At 51.2% G+C, this 16,263-nt stretch overlaps 1 protein-coding gene across 7 annotated transcripts in view; it reads left to right on the top strand.

Annotated features, from left to right (window-relative positions):
- Positions 1–16,263, top strand: part of EP300 (EP300 lysine acetyltransferase) — a 520,888-nt gene that overhangs the window by 177,949 nt on the left and 326,676 nt on the right. For all 7 annotated transcript variants that reach the window (XM_085601052.1, XM_085601051.1, XM_085601048.1 and 4 more), the window contains exons 5-8: positions 2,460–2,573; positions 3,489–3,725; positions 3,940–4,033; positions 4,975–5,112. In XM_085601052.1, coding sequence (XP_085457178.1) covers positions 2,460–2,573; positions 3,489–3,725; positions 3,940–4,033; positions 4,975–5,112 — 583 coding nt within the window. The remainder of the gene's footprint in view (positions 1–2,459; positions 2,574–3,488; positions 3,726–3,939; positions 4,034–4,974; positions 5,113–16,263) is intronic.

Raw genomic sequence — 16,263 nt, 5'->3', positions numbered from 1 at the left:
TAAGGACATGGTTCCGAAAGCTGCAGGCAGGCTCAGCTCATGCTAGAGCACCATCTCACATGTTAGCAAGCACTCTGCCTCCAGGATTGTTAAGGCCTGCCATAGGAGTGGCTTAAAGGTTACCCATGTGTCTATATATAAGGTAGGTATAGGAATACTATACCTAAGCAAGGGGTGATTACACAACCTTGCCCCAGCTGAGTGATCAGCCAGTTGTCATGATGGGAGGCCAGCCAGGGGTGGCATAATACATGCTGCAGCCCCTGGTAGGCCTAGGGTACACCTATGCCCTGGGTACCTAAAGTACACTGTACAGGGCCCCATAAGGCGATCCTTACCAATTGGGTTATGTACCTAAAGTACATAGTATGAATTTAGAGAGAGAACAGCTGGGCTGTGGGTCTGATTAGCAGGCCCACAGCCACATCCAAGTCGAAAACCAGTGAAGCAAAAGCAAAAAGCGGGGGTGACCATAGGAAGCAGACCCTACTCTCCTACACAATGGGTCCCTGCCCTGGGGTGGTTACACCCCCTGTTATGCCGCCCTCCAGCGGGGGGGGCATAAGTTTTTCCCTGGTTGCCTGGGTCCCCCCCCTCTGCATGATGGCAAGGACTGAGAGTTGTGCTTCACCTCTCCTCCCCCACCTGAGGGGTGGAGTTGGCAGAGGTGGGCACACCTCTCTTCCTCGCTTGTTTTTCCTGCTGGTTCTCCCGCCGAAAGTAGGGATCAGAACCAGTGAGAACCAGTTGCTGAAAGCAGCAAGTGGCCTGGGGAGGCTCACAAAGGTGGCAAGCCTTTGAAGCTTCCCCTTCGTTGACCCTGCCCATCCTGGGTGAGGAGGCTTGGCACCGTGTCCCAGGATGTGCCTTGTTTCAGGGCCTCTGGAGCAGCAGGCTCTCGCCCCAGGGGTCCAGAAACATATCTGTTGGTGGCAGCTGGAAGCAGCCACTCAGTCTGGACACTAGTGGTAGGTCGTTTTTCAGCGGCCTCTCTAAGATGCTCTCTATGTGCATTTTTCATTAAATCCCACACTGGCATCAGTGTGGATTTAATGTGCTGAGAAGTTTGGTACCAAACTTCTCAGTTTTCAGTGTAGCCATTATGGTGCTGTGGAGTTCGTAATGACAAACTCCCAGCACCGTGTACTCTTAATGGCAGCACTGCACTAACAATGTCTAAGAAAGGACTTAGACACAGTAGGGGTACAGGGCTCATGCACCTGTACCCTTACCACTGGTATAGTGCACCCAGCTAGAGGGGTGACTGATCTATGCCAGGGCAGTGGGTTGTAGGCATGGCACACATGTGTGCCATTTTGACTTTTCACTTTGTTCTGCACCAAGACATGCAGCCTGCAAAAAGTGTGTGTGTGTGTGTGTGTAAGTAAAGGTACAGGGCCTCTAAGGGTGGCACAATAAGTGCTGCAGCCCTTAGAGGTCTTCCCTGGTCACAGTACCCTGGGTACCTGTCTTACCATTTACCAAGGTCTGACCTGTCGCCAGAGATGCCAATTCGGTTTTGGTTGCAATGCAGATTTAGGGAAAGAACTTAGGCTCTGGGTACCTGATTAGCAGGAGCCCAGGGCACACACAGTCAAAGCAGTTCAGCAAAAGTGGGGGCTACCATACAGAAAGAGGGTACTTTCCCACAAAAACGAAATGGTTACTTACCAGCATGAGTAGTTTTGCAGCTTGAAGAGTTTTCTGGATTCACATGCGACCCACCTGGCCTCCCCTGCAAGTAATACAAACAGGTGGGGAAGCAAGTTACAATAATTATCTAAATGACCATCTAAAGGACTACAAACTAATAACACAAGCCGTAAAAAAGAAAAAATAATCTGAAGATGGCTACCACGCACAACGACCTCCAGGGTGCCGTCTGCCGACACACAGGGGACGTACCTGGCACCAAATGGTGGTGGACAAAACCCAAAACAAAAAAACAAGGACTAATCCCACTAATAGATGGTGGAATTATGCACAGCGTGTGAATCCAGAAAATTCTTCAAGCTGGAAAACTAGCCTACTGGTAAGTAACCATTTCGTTTTCTGAGATTCTTTTATCATTACCTGTTGAGACTTTACTTGATATTTACACTAATTGCCCAGATCTAACTGGGTCTACGGTTGGCCTTGTGTGGTTTGTTTACAACTCTCTGATCCATAAGTATATGCTTGCTGCAAGCCTATTTGTATGTGGAAGACTTTGTGTTGGGAAATAGAATGCATACCAGAGTACTAGACCTGCAACATGGTTACTTTTCCTAGATCTGAATTGAGAAAGGATTAGTGGGAAAATATGTGCGTGTTGGTTCAACAGTTGCTTTGAGCTGGTTCTAAGTGGAAGGCATATTTTCCTTTTCATTGTCCCCTTACTCTTTTGGTCTTTTCATCTAAAGTCAGGACTTTAAGGGTTGGGACTTCCTTATAACTGGTGTGTTCTCATTTCTTCACAGTGGCACACTGCGCATCCTCCCGCCAGATCATCTCACATTGGAAGAACTGCACGCGGCACGACTGCCCTGTTTGCCTGCCATTGAAGAATGCCGGTGACAAGCGCAACCAGCAATGTAAGACTACAGAGTACTGTGGGCAGTGCATTGGTATCCCTAACAACTGCACAAGGTTGAGACCGCATTGGTGGTGTTTGATGGGGGGAGGTTGGGCAGTGTCATTCAGACTGACATCGAGATAGTGCGGGGATCGAGATACCCTAAAGACAAAATCTCTGGCAGCTGTGCTACCTGAAAGTAAGGTCTAGAGTATCCATGCCTCCTTGAAGGTAAGGTCTGGGACATCAGTATGCTTACTGGGGTGGGCCACAGCATTGTATCACTTGCTGGTTTAAGGGATACATTTGCCATAAATTTGCTGGGGAGTACATGGATCACTGTGCAACTTGTTGAGTATTATGGAACCATCTTTAATATTTGCCGAGTTAGGGCAACTGCGTCTGTACTGCCTCTGTCGCAATTGTGGGTATGTTTACCAACTTAAAGGAAATTTGAGGGCATCGTTGTGGTTGGCTGAGTAGGACAGAGCCATCCGTACATTTGCTGGGAAGAGCATCTGGTGCAGAGATTCCTCCTCACGGGATGACCAGTGCATCCATACAACTTCCATGAGCGTCAGTACTGTCTAATGTAGAGGACATTGGCATCCTTACTACTTGCAGTGGGTGGCACTAACCTTCATAATGTCTTTTGCAGCTTTGTATTGCCAGAGGATGTTAAACAGCCTTACTGCCTTCAGAAGAGGCTCAGTGCAGTGGTCTTCTGCATACCGAAGGGGGTTTGGGCAGCAGCACGGCTTGCTCCTGAGGTTCTGTTACAGGGCTACTCTTTGTTCCATGTAGTGTCTGCAGGACAGTATGCATTAAGTTGCTTGGACCCAGATTCTTTCTGTAGCAGCATGAAACTTATTTGTGTATAAGAAACTTCTACACCAACCCATCTTCTAATGTGTTACCCTTTTCTCATTTGTAGCTTTACTAGTGGGAGCAGCTGTCGGCCTGGGCAATGCCAGCTCTGTGGGTGTAGGACCACCCAATGCTCAGACTATAAACACTACTAACCAGATCGACCCCAGCTCGATCGAGAGGGCCTATGCAGCACTGGGACTAACCTACCATGGGAGCCAAATGCAGACGCAGCCTCAAGCTCAGGTTAAGGGCCAGCCTACCGGGTTGTCACCTCAAGGAATGCGATCCATGAACACCATGGGTAAGTCCATCTTTGGGCATCTTCACTTATTTTGTTCCGTCTGACCCGCTATCCTTCCTGCTTCAGAGCTTTATAATTCTTGTCCAGTTCAACAGGGTCTGGATGTTTTCTTTTGTAAGATGTCTGTATATCATTAGCAAGTTGGTGTTGTCTAACGAAGTATTTGCTTGGCTTGCATTTTAGAACTTTTTATCTCTTCTCTTTTCATGGGCAGGTGGCAATCCCCTGGGTGTCAACGGTGGTGTAGGGGGTCCAGCTTCCAGCCTAATGCCTGACGCCATGCTACACTCAGCGATGAATTCCCAAAAGTAAGACTTTTTATCTGGATTTTCCTTCATGCGGATGGTCTTCTGTCTTTTTTTACAGTGACTTACGGCAGCTGGTACTTCATATGCATGTACAAGAATAGGGCGTAATACTGGAGATAGTATGCCTTTTCCCACTCAGGAAGTGTTAACTTTGCTGCAAGATGGGGCTATACAGCAAGTTAGGGCATCACAAGAAAAATACCTACTCTGCAGTGTTGTAAATAAGCTGTTTTCCTAGTATTCAGTGAAGTAGATCTTGCTTGGTTCTGACAAGGGTTGTCATTAACAAAGTTCATTTGTAAGTTAAGGTTGTCCTTTGAAGTGAAATTGTTTCCCTTTCAGTGCATCCTGGATCAGCTTTTGTAAATGTGCCTCATGTTTCTCCTTTGTGCTTAGTAAGCTTTCCAGTGCTTTAGAGTGCTTGTCTGGGCCACCCAGTAAGACCTAATACTTTAGATTAAAGCAATTTATGCCTTTTTAAAATATATTCTAGATGTACAATTAAGGGGTCATGCTGAGCTTGAACAGAGACTTGTTTAAAACCTGTTCACCTCGTACTGCACTGGTCCACACTGTCTCCATTACCTGTTGATCTGTTACCACAAGTTGGCTACAACAATTACTCTAGCAGTCAATGAAAATAACTTGACTGTTGTAATCCTTCTATTACGAGCACCTACCTAACATCCCAACGGACTACATCTGTGGGAAAGGAGCCTGGCTTTCCTTGAACTGATTGATGTGCATAGGCATTGGTGCTGTGCTTACTCTGACAGACACCCCCCCCCCCCTTTCTTCTAATTTCGATAGTATTTATATTGTGTAGTAGCACTAGTGTTACTGTGGTTTACTGCTAGAGAGTTACATGTCGTTAATGAGATTTGCCCTGGGTGTATTTGGTTACATTTCTTCACCTCCTGTCCATCTCTTCCCCTTTAAAGCCCAATCATGACTGAGAGTGCAGGAGTGGGCAATCTTGGTTCAATGCCCACCGCAGCTCCCCCATCAAGCACCGGGGTTCGCAAGCAATGGCATGAAGACATCACACAGGACCTGCGCAATCACCTTGTTCATAAACTGTAAGTAGCATGTACATTGGATGAACAGCATGTTGGTGAATATTGTGGTTATATTGCAGCTACCTGGTGTAGAATGAATAGGAAGCCATATTATTGGCATGCTCGAGGATTAGTTGATTCGTGAGGAATGGGATTGGTTTCTTGTGTTACCTAGTTTGTCTCTGCAGGGACAACTTGTTTGTCATCTTGACCGGTTTGCAAAGAGTGGCTGGATCACACATACCATCAACTAGCTTAGACCTGCAAGTAGAAGGCATGCCATTTGTTGAATTGTGTGTACTTGAAACATGTTGGGTTATTTTGCATTTTGCTGATGTGCAAGTGTTTTTGTAGGTGACAGGTTGTATGTGCAGGTTTGTCCGTGGTAGGATCGATGAACGGATTTCATAGTTTGCTGGCTGTGCCGGGAAGGGATGAGCTGGTTGCCTAACAAAGGATACTTGGTGTGTCAGTGGAGCTCTCGCCTAGGCATTTAATTTGTTCACTGTCTCTGGTGTGTTGCTCAGATTGCTTGTGCAGTTGTGTGGGCTGGCTGGCTAATGTATGTTGGTTGGCTGGCAAGCAGCCTGTCCGTGGGTGGAAAAGGTGGGTGGGTGGGTTGGTTGGTTGGTTGATTGGTCGGCTGGTTGGTTGGCTAGCTCACAACCTGTTGGTGGGTTGGGTTCGCGGGTTGGCTGGCTGTATCCACCTTCCTACAGCTAGTTGGTTAGGTTGGCTGGCTGGCTCACAACCAGTTAGTGGATCGGCTGGCTGGTTGGTTGGGTAGGCTGGTTGGGTGGGTTGGTAGGTTGGCTGGTTGGGTCGGTCGGTCGGTCGGTCGGCTTGCTGGCTCACATGTTGGTTGGCTGGCTGGTTGGCTGGATGGTTGGGATCGGCTGTTTGGTTGGTTGGGTCGGCTGGTTGGTTGGGTCAGCTGGTCGGCTGGTTGGTTGTTTGGGTCGGCTGGTTGGTTGTTTGGGTCGGCTGGTTGGTTGTTTGGGTCGGCTGGTTGGTTGTTTGGGTCGGCTGGTTGGTTATTTGGGTCGGCTGGTTGGTTGTTTGGGTCGGCTGGTTGGTTGTTTGGGTCTGCTGGTTGGTGGTTTGGGTCTGCTGGTTGTTTTTTTGGGTCTGCTGGTTTGGGTCTGCTGGTTGTTTTTTTGGGTCTGCTGGTTGTTTTTTTGGGTCGGCTGGTTGGTTGTTTGGGTCGGCTGGTTGGTTGTTTGGGTCGGCTGGTTGGTTGTTTGGGTCGGCTGGTTGGTTGTTTGGGTCGGCTGGTTGGTTGTTTAGGTCGGCTGGTTGGTTGTTTGGGTCGGCTGGTTGGTTGCTTGGGTCGGCTGGTTGGTTGCTTGGGTCGGCTGGTTGGTTGCTTGGGTCGGCTGGTTGGTTGCTTGGGTCGGCTGGTTGGTTGCTTGGGTCGGCTGGTTGGTTGGTTGGTTGGGTCGGTGGGTTGGCTGGGTTGGCTGGCTGGCTGTCTCACAACCTGTTTGTGGGTTGGCTGGTTGGGTCGGCTGTTTGGTTGGGTCGGCTGTTTGGTTGGGTCGGCTGTTTGGTTGGGTCGGCTGTTTGGTTGGGTCGGCTGTTTGGTTGGGTCGGCTGTTTGGTTGGGTCGGCTGTTTGGTTGGGTCGGCTGTTTGGTTGGGTCGGCTGTTTGGTTGGGTCGGCTGCTTGGTTGGGTCGGCTGCTTGGTTGGGTCGGCTGCTTGGTTGGGTCGGCTGTTTGGTTGGGTCGGCTGCTTGGTTGGGTCGGCTGCTTGGTTGGGTCGGCTGCTTGGTTGGGTCGGCTGCTTGGTTGGGTCGGCTGCTTGGTTGGGTCGGGGTCTGTTGGGGGTAGGTCGGGTTGTGGGTCGGTCGGATCGGTGCGTCGGTTGGGTCGGTTGGTGCGTCGGTGGGGTGGGTGGATCGTTGTGGGTGAATCGTTGTTGGGGTGGGTGGGTGGGTCGGTTGGGGGGTGGGGGGGCGTCGGGCCGGTTAGGTCGGTTGGGGGGGTGGGTGAGTCAGTTAGGTTGGTCGGTTGGGAGGGTGGGGTGGCTGGTTTGGGTGGGGTGGTTGGTTTGGGTGGGTCGTTTGGTGCGTGGGTTGGATGGGTCGGTTGGAGGGTGGGGTGGGTGGCTCAGTTGGAGGGTGGGGTGGGTGGGTGAGTTGGGGGTGGATGGGTGGGTGAGTTGGGGGGTAGGTGGGTGAGTTGGGGTGGGTGAGTCGGTGAGGTGGGGTGGGTTGGTTGGTTGGTTTGGGTGGGTCGGTTGGTGGAGTGGAGTGGAGTGGAAGGGTGGGTGGGTCAGTTGGTGGGTCGGTCGGTGGGTCGGTGGGTGGGTGGGTCGGTGGGTGGGTGGGTCGGTCAGGTGGGTGGGTCGGTTAGGTCGGTTGGGGTGGGTTTCGGATAGGTCGGTTGTGTCGGTTGGGAGTGGGTAGGTTTCAGGTAGGTATAGGAATACTATACCTAAGCAAGGGGTGATTACACGACCTTGCCCCAGCTGAGTGATCAGCCAGTTGTTATGATGGAAGGCCAGCCAGGGGTGGCATAATACATGCTGGAGCCCCTGGTAGGCCTAGGGTACACCTATGCCCTGGGTACCTAAGGCACACTGTACAGGGCCCTAGAAGGTGATCCTTACCAATTGGGTTATGTACCTAAAGTACATAGTATGAGTTTAGAGAGAGAACAGCTGGGCTGTGGGTCTGATTAGCAGGCCCACAGCCACCTCTAAGTCGAAAACCAGTGAAGCAAAAGCAAAAAGTGGGGGTGACCAGAGAAAGCAGACCCTACTCTCCTACACAACCCCCCCCCCCCCCCCCCAAACTTAGGGACATTAAACTAACCTTGACCAGTTGAGTCTTCATGTTCTAAGTGGAAATATCTGGAGAGTCCATCTGCATTGGCATGGTCAGTCCCAGGTCTATGTTCCACTGTGAAGTCCATCCCCTGTAGGGAAATGGACCACCTAAGAAGTTTGGGATTTTCACCCTTCATCTGATTTAGCCACAAGAGGGGCTTATGGTCTGTCTGAATCTTGAAGTGAGTGCCAAACGGGTATGGCCTCAGCTTCTTCAGGGCCCAAACCACCGCAAAGACCCTCCCTCTCAATAGCTGACCAACGTTTCTCTCTAGGGGTCAGCCTTCTACTAATAAAAGCAATGGGCTGGTCTTGACCATCTATATTCAGTTGTGAAAGAACAGCTCCCACACCCAACTCAGAAGCATCTGTCTGGACAATTAACTCTTTGGAGTAGTCTGGACTTTTCAGAATAGGTGCAGTGCACATGGCCTGCTTCAGGTCATCAAATGCCTTCTGACAGCTTACTGTCCACTGAACTTTCTTTGGCATCTTCTTAGAGGTCAAGTCATTAAGTGGTGTCACAATGGACCCATAGTTCTTAAACTTTCTGTAGTACCCAGTCAGGCCCAAGAAAGCTCTGACCTGTGTCTGGGTAATTGGAGGTTTTGCAGCGTGAATCTTTCTGGATTCACTATGCTGTGCATTATTCCGCGATCTTGTGGTTGGGTCCGGATTCGTAGTCTTTTCTTTGTTTTTTTGGGGGTTTTTTTGTAGCCCAGGTGGGCGGCGACGACCCACCATTTGGTGCACCTCCCGTGACGTCGTCGTGCTTCCTGCGGAAGTCCCACCTTTGGGGCGCCATCTTCAGATTCTTTTTTCCGCCGTTGGGTCTGGATCGTCATCGGGAAGCTCCAGAATTACACTCGAAGGAAGAAAAGCGAGTTTCGTCGATAAATACTAGAGGATATCACAGGAAAGGAAGAGATTTCATCAGGAGCGCGAAGAAAGGAGGTTCAGCGCCCTTTTTCTTCGACCTTGGAGAATGCGCACTCAGAGGCCCTGAGGGCAATGGACAAGACGCCATTCAAGTTCTGCCCAAACTGCCACCACAAGTTCGCGCAGAAGGACCAGCATCCGGTCTGCAACCTCTGCCTACCGGTCGAACACCAGAGGTAAGGACTGCAACGCCTGCTCTGCCTTCGCGCCGAAGACGCTCAGGGTGAGAGATCGGCAGAGAAGAGCCAACGCCAGCATGGATGGCAAGGGTAAGGCCCCGTCGCTCTACGATCTGGGCCTCTTCATGGACGACGAGGACAACGTCGCCGAGACAGCCGAAAACTTCACGGTCGTAGAGACCGACAAGAAAAAAGAAGACGAGGTAAGAGAATCGTCGAGCGCAAAACAGAAAGTACCTTAAACACGAGGGTGACTCGAGAAAATCAGAGTCGAAGTCCACGAAGGGAGCCCCGGCGCCGAAAACTTCGACGACCAAAGGGGGAACCATGGACAAGAGGCCGAGCGGATCCTTAGAAAAGGACTCCCTGGTGCCGAAAGACGCCGAAAAGCAAGGGTCGTCGAAGACAACCCAGGAAACGGGCCGATCGACGCTGAAAGAACGGTCGACGTCGACGCAAGTTTCATCGAAAAGACCCGCGGTCGACGTCGAAAGCATCTCCGAGATGGAGAAAAAGAAGAGGCGGCTCGAGGCCGAAATGGAGAACATCCTTCAAAGGAAGAAGGAGTTCAACGCAAAGATGAAGGAATTCAAGATTCCAACGGTTTCATCGGCGGACGTCGTCGAGGTCGAGGACGAATTCGACACCGAGGGCCTAACAAGGGATCTCGAAGAGGAAGACGAGACCTATTATGACGGAGAAGCCGAGGAAGAAGACCAACAGTCGTTCTACGACTCGGCGCCATCTACCAGCCACGTCATTGAATGGCAGGATCTCGACACTGAAAACCCGGAGGAGCCCGTGGACACGTACCCTTCGAGGCCTTCGCCACCCGACGACATCGGGGTGTACAATATGGTGGTCAGGAGCGCAGCGACAGCCTTCGGCGTCAAACTCGACGAGGAGAAGCCGAAAGCCGATTTTTCTCCTCGCGACCCTGCTCCCCATCCAGACAAGGAGCCAGTTCCTCCCCATGCTACAAAGTGTGATGAATCAGGGGAGAGAAGCCTTCAAGGAACCAGCGACCTGCAGGTCGATCACGCCCAGGACAGAGAAGAAATACAAGCACTCTTCCCTGGACCCCCCTTACATCAAGGGTAGCGTGACCGCCGACTCCATCATAGCTTCCACGGCCAGGAGAAGGGCCAACGTACTAGCAACTTCGGGCCCACCACCTGATAAGGAGAGCAGGAGGATAGACCTCACAGGAAGAAAGGTCGAGACGAACGCCGCAATGCACTGGCGCATGGCGAATTCCAATGCACTCCTCAATAGACACCAGTACCAGCACTGGGACGAGATGGGGGAGTTAGTAAAGCACCTCCCCGAAGAATACCGCCAGAGAGCCTCACACCTGATAGACGAAGGCAAGAACATCGCCAACTCCTGTATAAAGACGGCGTTGGACGGGGCAGAGACTTCAGCAAGACTCATGGCCATAGGGGTCACCGAGAGAAGGCATGCATGGCTAAGAATCTCGGGATTCAAACCGGAGGTGCAGAACAACATCCTTGGCACCCCCTTCAACGGAGAGACACTGTTCGGAGCAACAGTGGACGAGAAGCTCACCCAGCTGAAAAAAGAAAACGAAACGGCGAGGTCCATGGGGGCCCTGCAGCTGAGGGGAATGAGGAAAAGCAATCCCTCGAGGAGACCCTACGGTAGGGGAGGAAGCCAGCAGGGGCCGTCGCACCAGACGTTCCAGCAGGGTCAGCAGGGTGAAAGTCACGGACAAGGTCAACAGAAGCAAAACTGGCAGTACCAACCTCGGGGCCAGTCCTTTCGCGGGAGAGGGAACGGACGTGGCCAAAGGAGGAGAGGGGGCGAACAGCCCTCATCAAAGTGACTCAGCACGCAAGAGGACGCCTACCCTCGTCATGCCCCCAAGGGTGAGGCGCAAAAAATTAACATCAGGGGGAAGAGAATATTCAAAAGCCTACGAGCATACAACACCAGTAGGCGGAAGACTGAGGTTCTACCTTCAGGAGTGGCGGCGTATAACCACAGACAAGTGGATACGGAACATCATGCAGTACGGATACTGCGTAGATTTGGAGAAAAGACCTCCAAACAGGAAACCAAAGGGAAGACCGAGATCGGCCCAAGAACTGGCTCTACTCAGAGAAGAAACACGGAAACTTCTAGAAAAGAGAGCCATAGAGGCAGTGCCGTTCAGAGAGCGCAACAAAGGGGTCTACTCAAACTACTTCGTGATCCCGAAAGTAGACGGAAACCTCAGACCCATCCTGGACCTGCGTTACCTAAACAAGTTCATCAGAACGCAGAAGTTCAAAATGACTTCGCTGCAGGAGGTACTGCCCCAAATAAGAGACGGGGACTTCATGGTCACCGTGGACCTCAAGGATGCCTACCTGCACATCCCAATAAACAGAAGACACAAGGGCCTTCTAAGGTTCAACATCGAGCAGGAACACTACCAGTTCACAACCCTGGCCTTCGGATTAAAATCGGCACCAAGGGTCTTTACAAAATGCCTGTCGGCGGTCGCGGCCCACCTACGAAGACAGGGAATCCATGTCTACCCCCTACTTAGACGACTGGCTGGTCAAGGCAAACTCACGCGAGAAGTGCGAGAGGCACGCAAAACACGTAACAGACACTCTCACGAATCTGGGGTTCTCGATCCACTGGGGGAAGTAATCACTGGAACCGGAGCAGGTGAAGATTTTCCTGGGGGCGAAAATCAACTCCCTCAACAGTACAGTAGTGCCCAGCGACAGGAGGACAGATGCACTACTGAAGGAGACGCGGCTCTACCAGAAGGGGCGAGCTCTGACAGTGAGGGCAGTGAGCAAAATGATGGGGATGAAGGCGTCGTGTATCCAGCTGGTGCCGAATGTACGTCTGCACATGAGACCATTCCAGGAATGGCTACAACAGCAATGGTCACAAGCAAACGGAAGTTGGGAGGATCTAGTGGTTGTTACGCACGCAGTGCAGGAGGAGATAACTTGGTGGAACAGAGACAACATGACAGCAGGGAGAAGCCTGACACCACCAATCCCAACAATGACCATTACCACGGACACATTGCAAAAGGGATGGGGAGCGCACATGGACAACCTCAGAGTGAGGGGGTCTGTGGGCTCCAGCAGATGCGGTTCGCCATATCAACTACCTCGAGTTGAAAACAATCCTGCTAGCCCTGAAGGCATTCCAGAGGCACCTGGACAACCAGAGGGTGTTGGTTCAAACAGACAACACCACGGCAGTGTTCTACATCAACAAACAAGGGGGGACACAGTCCTTCCCTCTCTCCTCTCTAGCTCAGGAGATTTGGAGATGGGCCATACCTCTCAGGATAGATCTACTGGCAATTCACCTACCGGGGAAGGACAATGTGGAGGCAGACTGGCTAAGCAGGCAGACCTCGGCATCGCACAAGTGGGAGCTCAATGGCCAGGAAACGGAGAAGCTCTTCCGGAGATGGGGAACTCCCACAATAGACCTATTTGCAACACGCCACAATGCAAAATGCCAAAGCTTCGCGTCCAGGCAACCAGATCAGCAATCCCAGGGAAATGCCCTATGGATAAGCTGGTCGAGGACATTTGCCTACGCCTTTCCACCGATACCCCTGTTGCACAGAGTGCTCGACAAGTGCAGAACCAGCAACATGACTCTGATCCTAGTGGCTCCGCAGTGGGCAAGGCAGACATGGTTCTCACAAATTCAAGAAATGGCACAAGGCAATCCATACAGGTTCGAGAGGAGGAAGGACCTGCTCTCAATGCAAAACGGAGAGGTCCTGCACCCAGAGCCAGAGACCCTCAACCTGGCGGCATGGCTCCTGAAGACCTAGAGTTCGCACACCTAAGATTGCCTCCGAGCACTATGCGAGTGCTACGGGAGGCAAGGAAACCAACTACACGAAAATGCTACTGCGCAAAATGGAAGAGATTCACTGTGTGGTGCAGGAAAAAGGGCCTGCAAAACAGAATGACAAGAGACTCAACAGTACTGAGGTACCTCACACACCTTCTAAAGAGTAACCTCTGCTCGAGCTCCCTAAGGGTACACCTAGCGGCAATCCAGGCCTACACCAGAGGTGAAAAGGGTGGAAGTTTCTTCACCTCGCAGGTGGTGAAGAGATTCATGGAAGGAGCCAAAAGGATGGCCCCCCCGAAAAGGTTGCCGCCGCCGGCATGGAATCTGAACGAGGTTCTGACGGAGCTCATGAAGGCACCGTTTGAACCCATTCACAAGGCCACACTGCAAATGTTGACGATGAAAACGGCCTTTCTGGTGGCCATAACCTCACTAGCAGGGTGAGCGAGCTTCAAGCACTAACACTACAGGAACCCTACATTCAGATTCACAAGGACAGAATAGTCCTGATGACGGACCCACACTTCATGCCCAAGGTGGTGTCGGCGTTCCACATGAATCAGAGTATTCAGATACCAAGTTTCTTCCAAAACCTGAGTTCAAACGCAGAAAAGGCCCTGCACACCCTCGACGCAAGAAGAGCGGTGATGCACTACATTGAGAGAACCAAGGAACTCAGGAAGTCGAAGCAGCTGTTTGTGTCCTTTGCTACTAGCTTCATGGGTAGGCCAGTGACTAAGGGCACCATCGCTAGGTGGATTGCCCTCACTATTCAATTCTGCCACAAACGGGCTGGACAGGAGCTAGCGGAGGGGCCTCAGGCTCACTCCACAAGGAAGAAAGGGGCCACCGTGGCCTTCCTGGCGAACACGCCCATCCAGGACATATGTCTCGCGGCAACTTGGGCATCTGTGCACACGTTCACGAAACACTACTGCGCGGACATTCAGATGAACAAGAAAGCACAGGTTGGACAGAAGGTGCTTCAACACATTTTCAACGACCAACGCTCATCTACCACCCAGCCGCCACAAAATTAGGAAAACCGCTACAAAGTCTATGCACAGCATAGTGAATCCAGAAAGATTCACGCTGCAAAACGAATAGTTTCTTACCTGTCGGTGTAGTTTTGCAGCTTGAAGATTTCTGGATTCACTAGCGAACCCACCCACCTCCGCCAGGAAGATGAGGCTGGAGGAAGAGGGGGTAAAATGGAAAAGATCAAAAGAAATGAAAACGTACAGAAAAATGGACAAGAAGGATTAATCAATCGCCTAGGGTTTAAAAAAAAAAAAAACAGAAAGGAAAAAAGAACCCGAAGATGGCGCCCCAAAGGTGGGACTTCCGCAGGAAGCACGACGACGTCACTGCAGGTGCACCAAATGGTGGGTCGTCGCCGCCCACCTGGGCTACAAAAAAAAAAAAAAAAAGAAAGAAAAGACTACGAATCCGGACCCAACCACAAGATCGCGGAATAATGCACAGCATAGTGAATCCAGAAAGATCTTCAAGCTGCAAAACTACACCGACAGGTAAGAAACTATTCGTTCTTGCTCTCCAGTGGTTGAACCTGACCCCCACCTACTAGGTGGCCCGGGTACACAACCTTGCTCTGCCCTATCTGGCACTTAGTGGCCTTGATAGTGAGGCCTGCCTTTTGCAGGGCCTTTAAAACATTCCTCAGGTGGACCAGGTGATCCTCCCAGGTGGAGCTAAAGACAGCAATATCATCAAGATAAGCTGCACAGTAATCATCCAACCCAGTAAGGACTTGATTCACCAACCTTTGGAAAGTGGCAGGTGCATTCTTCAAGCCAAAGGGCATTACCACAAATTGATAATGTCCTCCTGGGGTTGAGAAAGCAGTTTTGGCCTTTGCACTCTCAGCTTGTCTGATTTGCCAGTAGCCTGCTGTCAGGTCAAATTTACTCAAAAGCTTGGCAGCTGCCAATCTGTCAATGAGCTCATCTGCCCTAGGTATTGGGTGGGCATCTGTCCTAGTGACAGCATTGAGACCTCTGTAATCCACGCAAAACCTCATCTCTCTCTTACCATCTTGGGTGTGAGGTTTTGGAACAAGAACTACAGGACTAGCCCAAGGGCTCTCTGAAGGTTCAATGACTCCCAGCTCCAACATCTTTTGTACCTCAATCTTTATGCAGTCCCTGACATGGTCAGGCTGCCTATAGATTTTACTCTTCACAGGCAGACTGTCACCAGTGTCCACCTCATGGGTGCACCAGTTTGTCTGACTTGGGGTCAGAGAGAACATATGTCTATAGGCCTGTGGAACTTGTCTGCAGTCCTGTTGCTGATGGTTAGTGAGGCTGTCAGAAAAGACCACACCATCAACTGAACCATCATCAGGGTTCTGAGTCAGCAGGTCTGGGAGAGGGTCACTCTCTTCCTCCTGCCCCTCATCTGTAGCCATGAGTAAGCCCATGTCTGCCCTGTCAACATATGCCTTTAACCTGTTGACATGAAGCACCTTGCGGGGGCTTCTGGGAGTCCCAAGGTCCTCCAAGTAGGTGACTTCTCCCTTCTGTTCAACAATAGTGTGGGGTCCAGACCATTTGTCCTGGAGTGCTGCTGGGGCCACTGGCTCCAACACCCACACTTTCTGCCCTGGCTGGTAAACAGTCAGCACAGCCTTTTGGTCATGCCAAGCTTTTTGGAGTTCTTGGCTTGCCGCAAGGTTTTTAGAAGCCTTCTTCATATACTCTGCCATCCTGGAGCGGAGGCCAAGTACATAATCCACTATATCCAGTTTGGGTTGTCTGAGAGGTCTCTCCCATCCTTCCCTTACTAGACACAGGGGTCCCCTTACAGGATGCCCAAACAAAAGCTCAAAAGGGCTGTAGCCAACCCCCTTTTGTGGGACCTCTCTGTAAGCAAACAGAAGGCAGGGTAAAAGGATGTCCCATCTTCGCCTAAGCTTGTCTGGTAAACCTTTTATCATCCCTTTTAGGGTCTTGTTGAACCTTTCCACAAGCCCATTGCATTGTGGGTGATAGGGTGTAGTGAATTTGTAGTTAACACCACACTCCTTCCACATTGCAGTCAAATATCCTGACATGAAGTTGGCACCCCTGTCAGAGACAACCTCCTTTGGAAAACCCACTCTGGAGAATACTCCCAAGTAGGGCCCTTGCCACAACAGGAGCTGTTGTGGTCCTCAGGGGTATAGCTTCTGGATACCTGGTGGCATAGCCCACTATCACCAGTATGAATCTGTGCCCAGATACTGTTTGGGGGTCCATTGGTCCAACAATGTCTATCCCCACTCTCTCAAAGGGAACCCCCACCACAGGTAGTGGTATGAGGGGGGCCTTTGTGGTGCCACCTGATTTGCCACTGGCTTGGCAGGTGACACAG

This window comes from Triturus cristatus, chromosome 4_2 (assembly GCF_964204655.1).
Source record: "Triturus cristatus chromosome 4_2, aTriCri1.1, whole genome shotgun sequence".
NCBI lineage: Eukaryota > Metazoa > Chordata > Amphibia > Caudata > Salamandridae > Triturus > Triturus cristatus.
The sequence above is the reverse complement of the archived record's forward strand: the minus strand, read 5'-3'. Positions and strand labels throughout refer to the sequence as shown.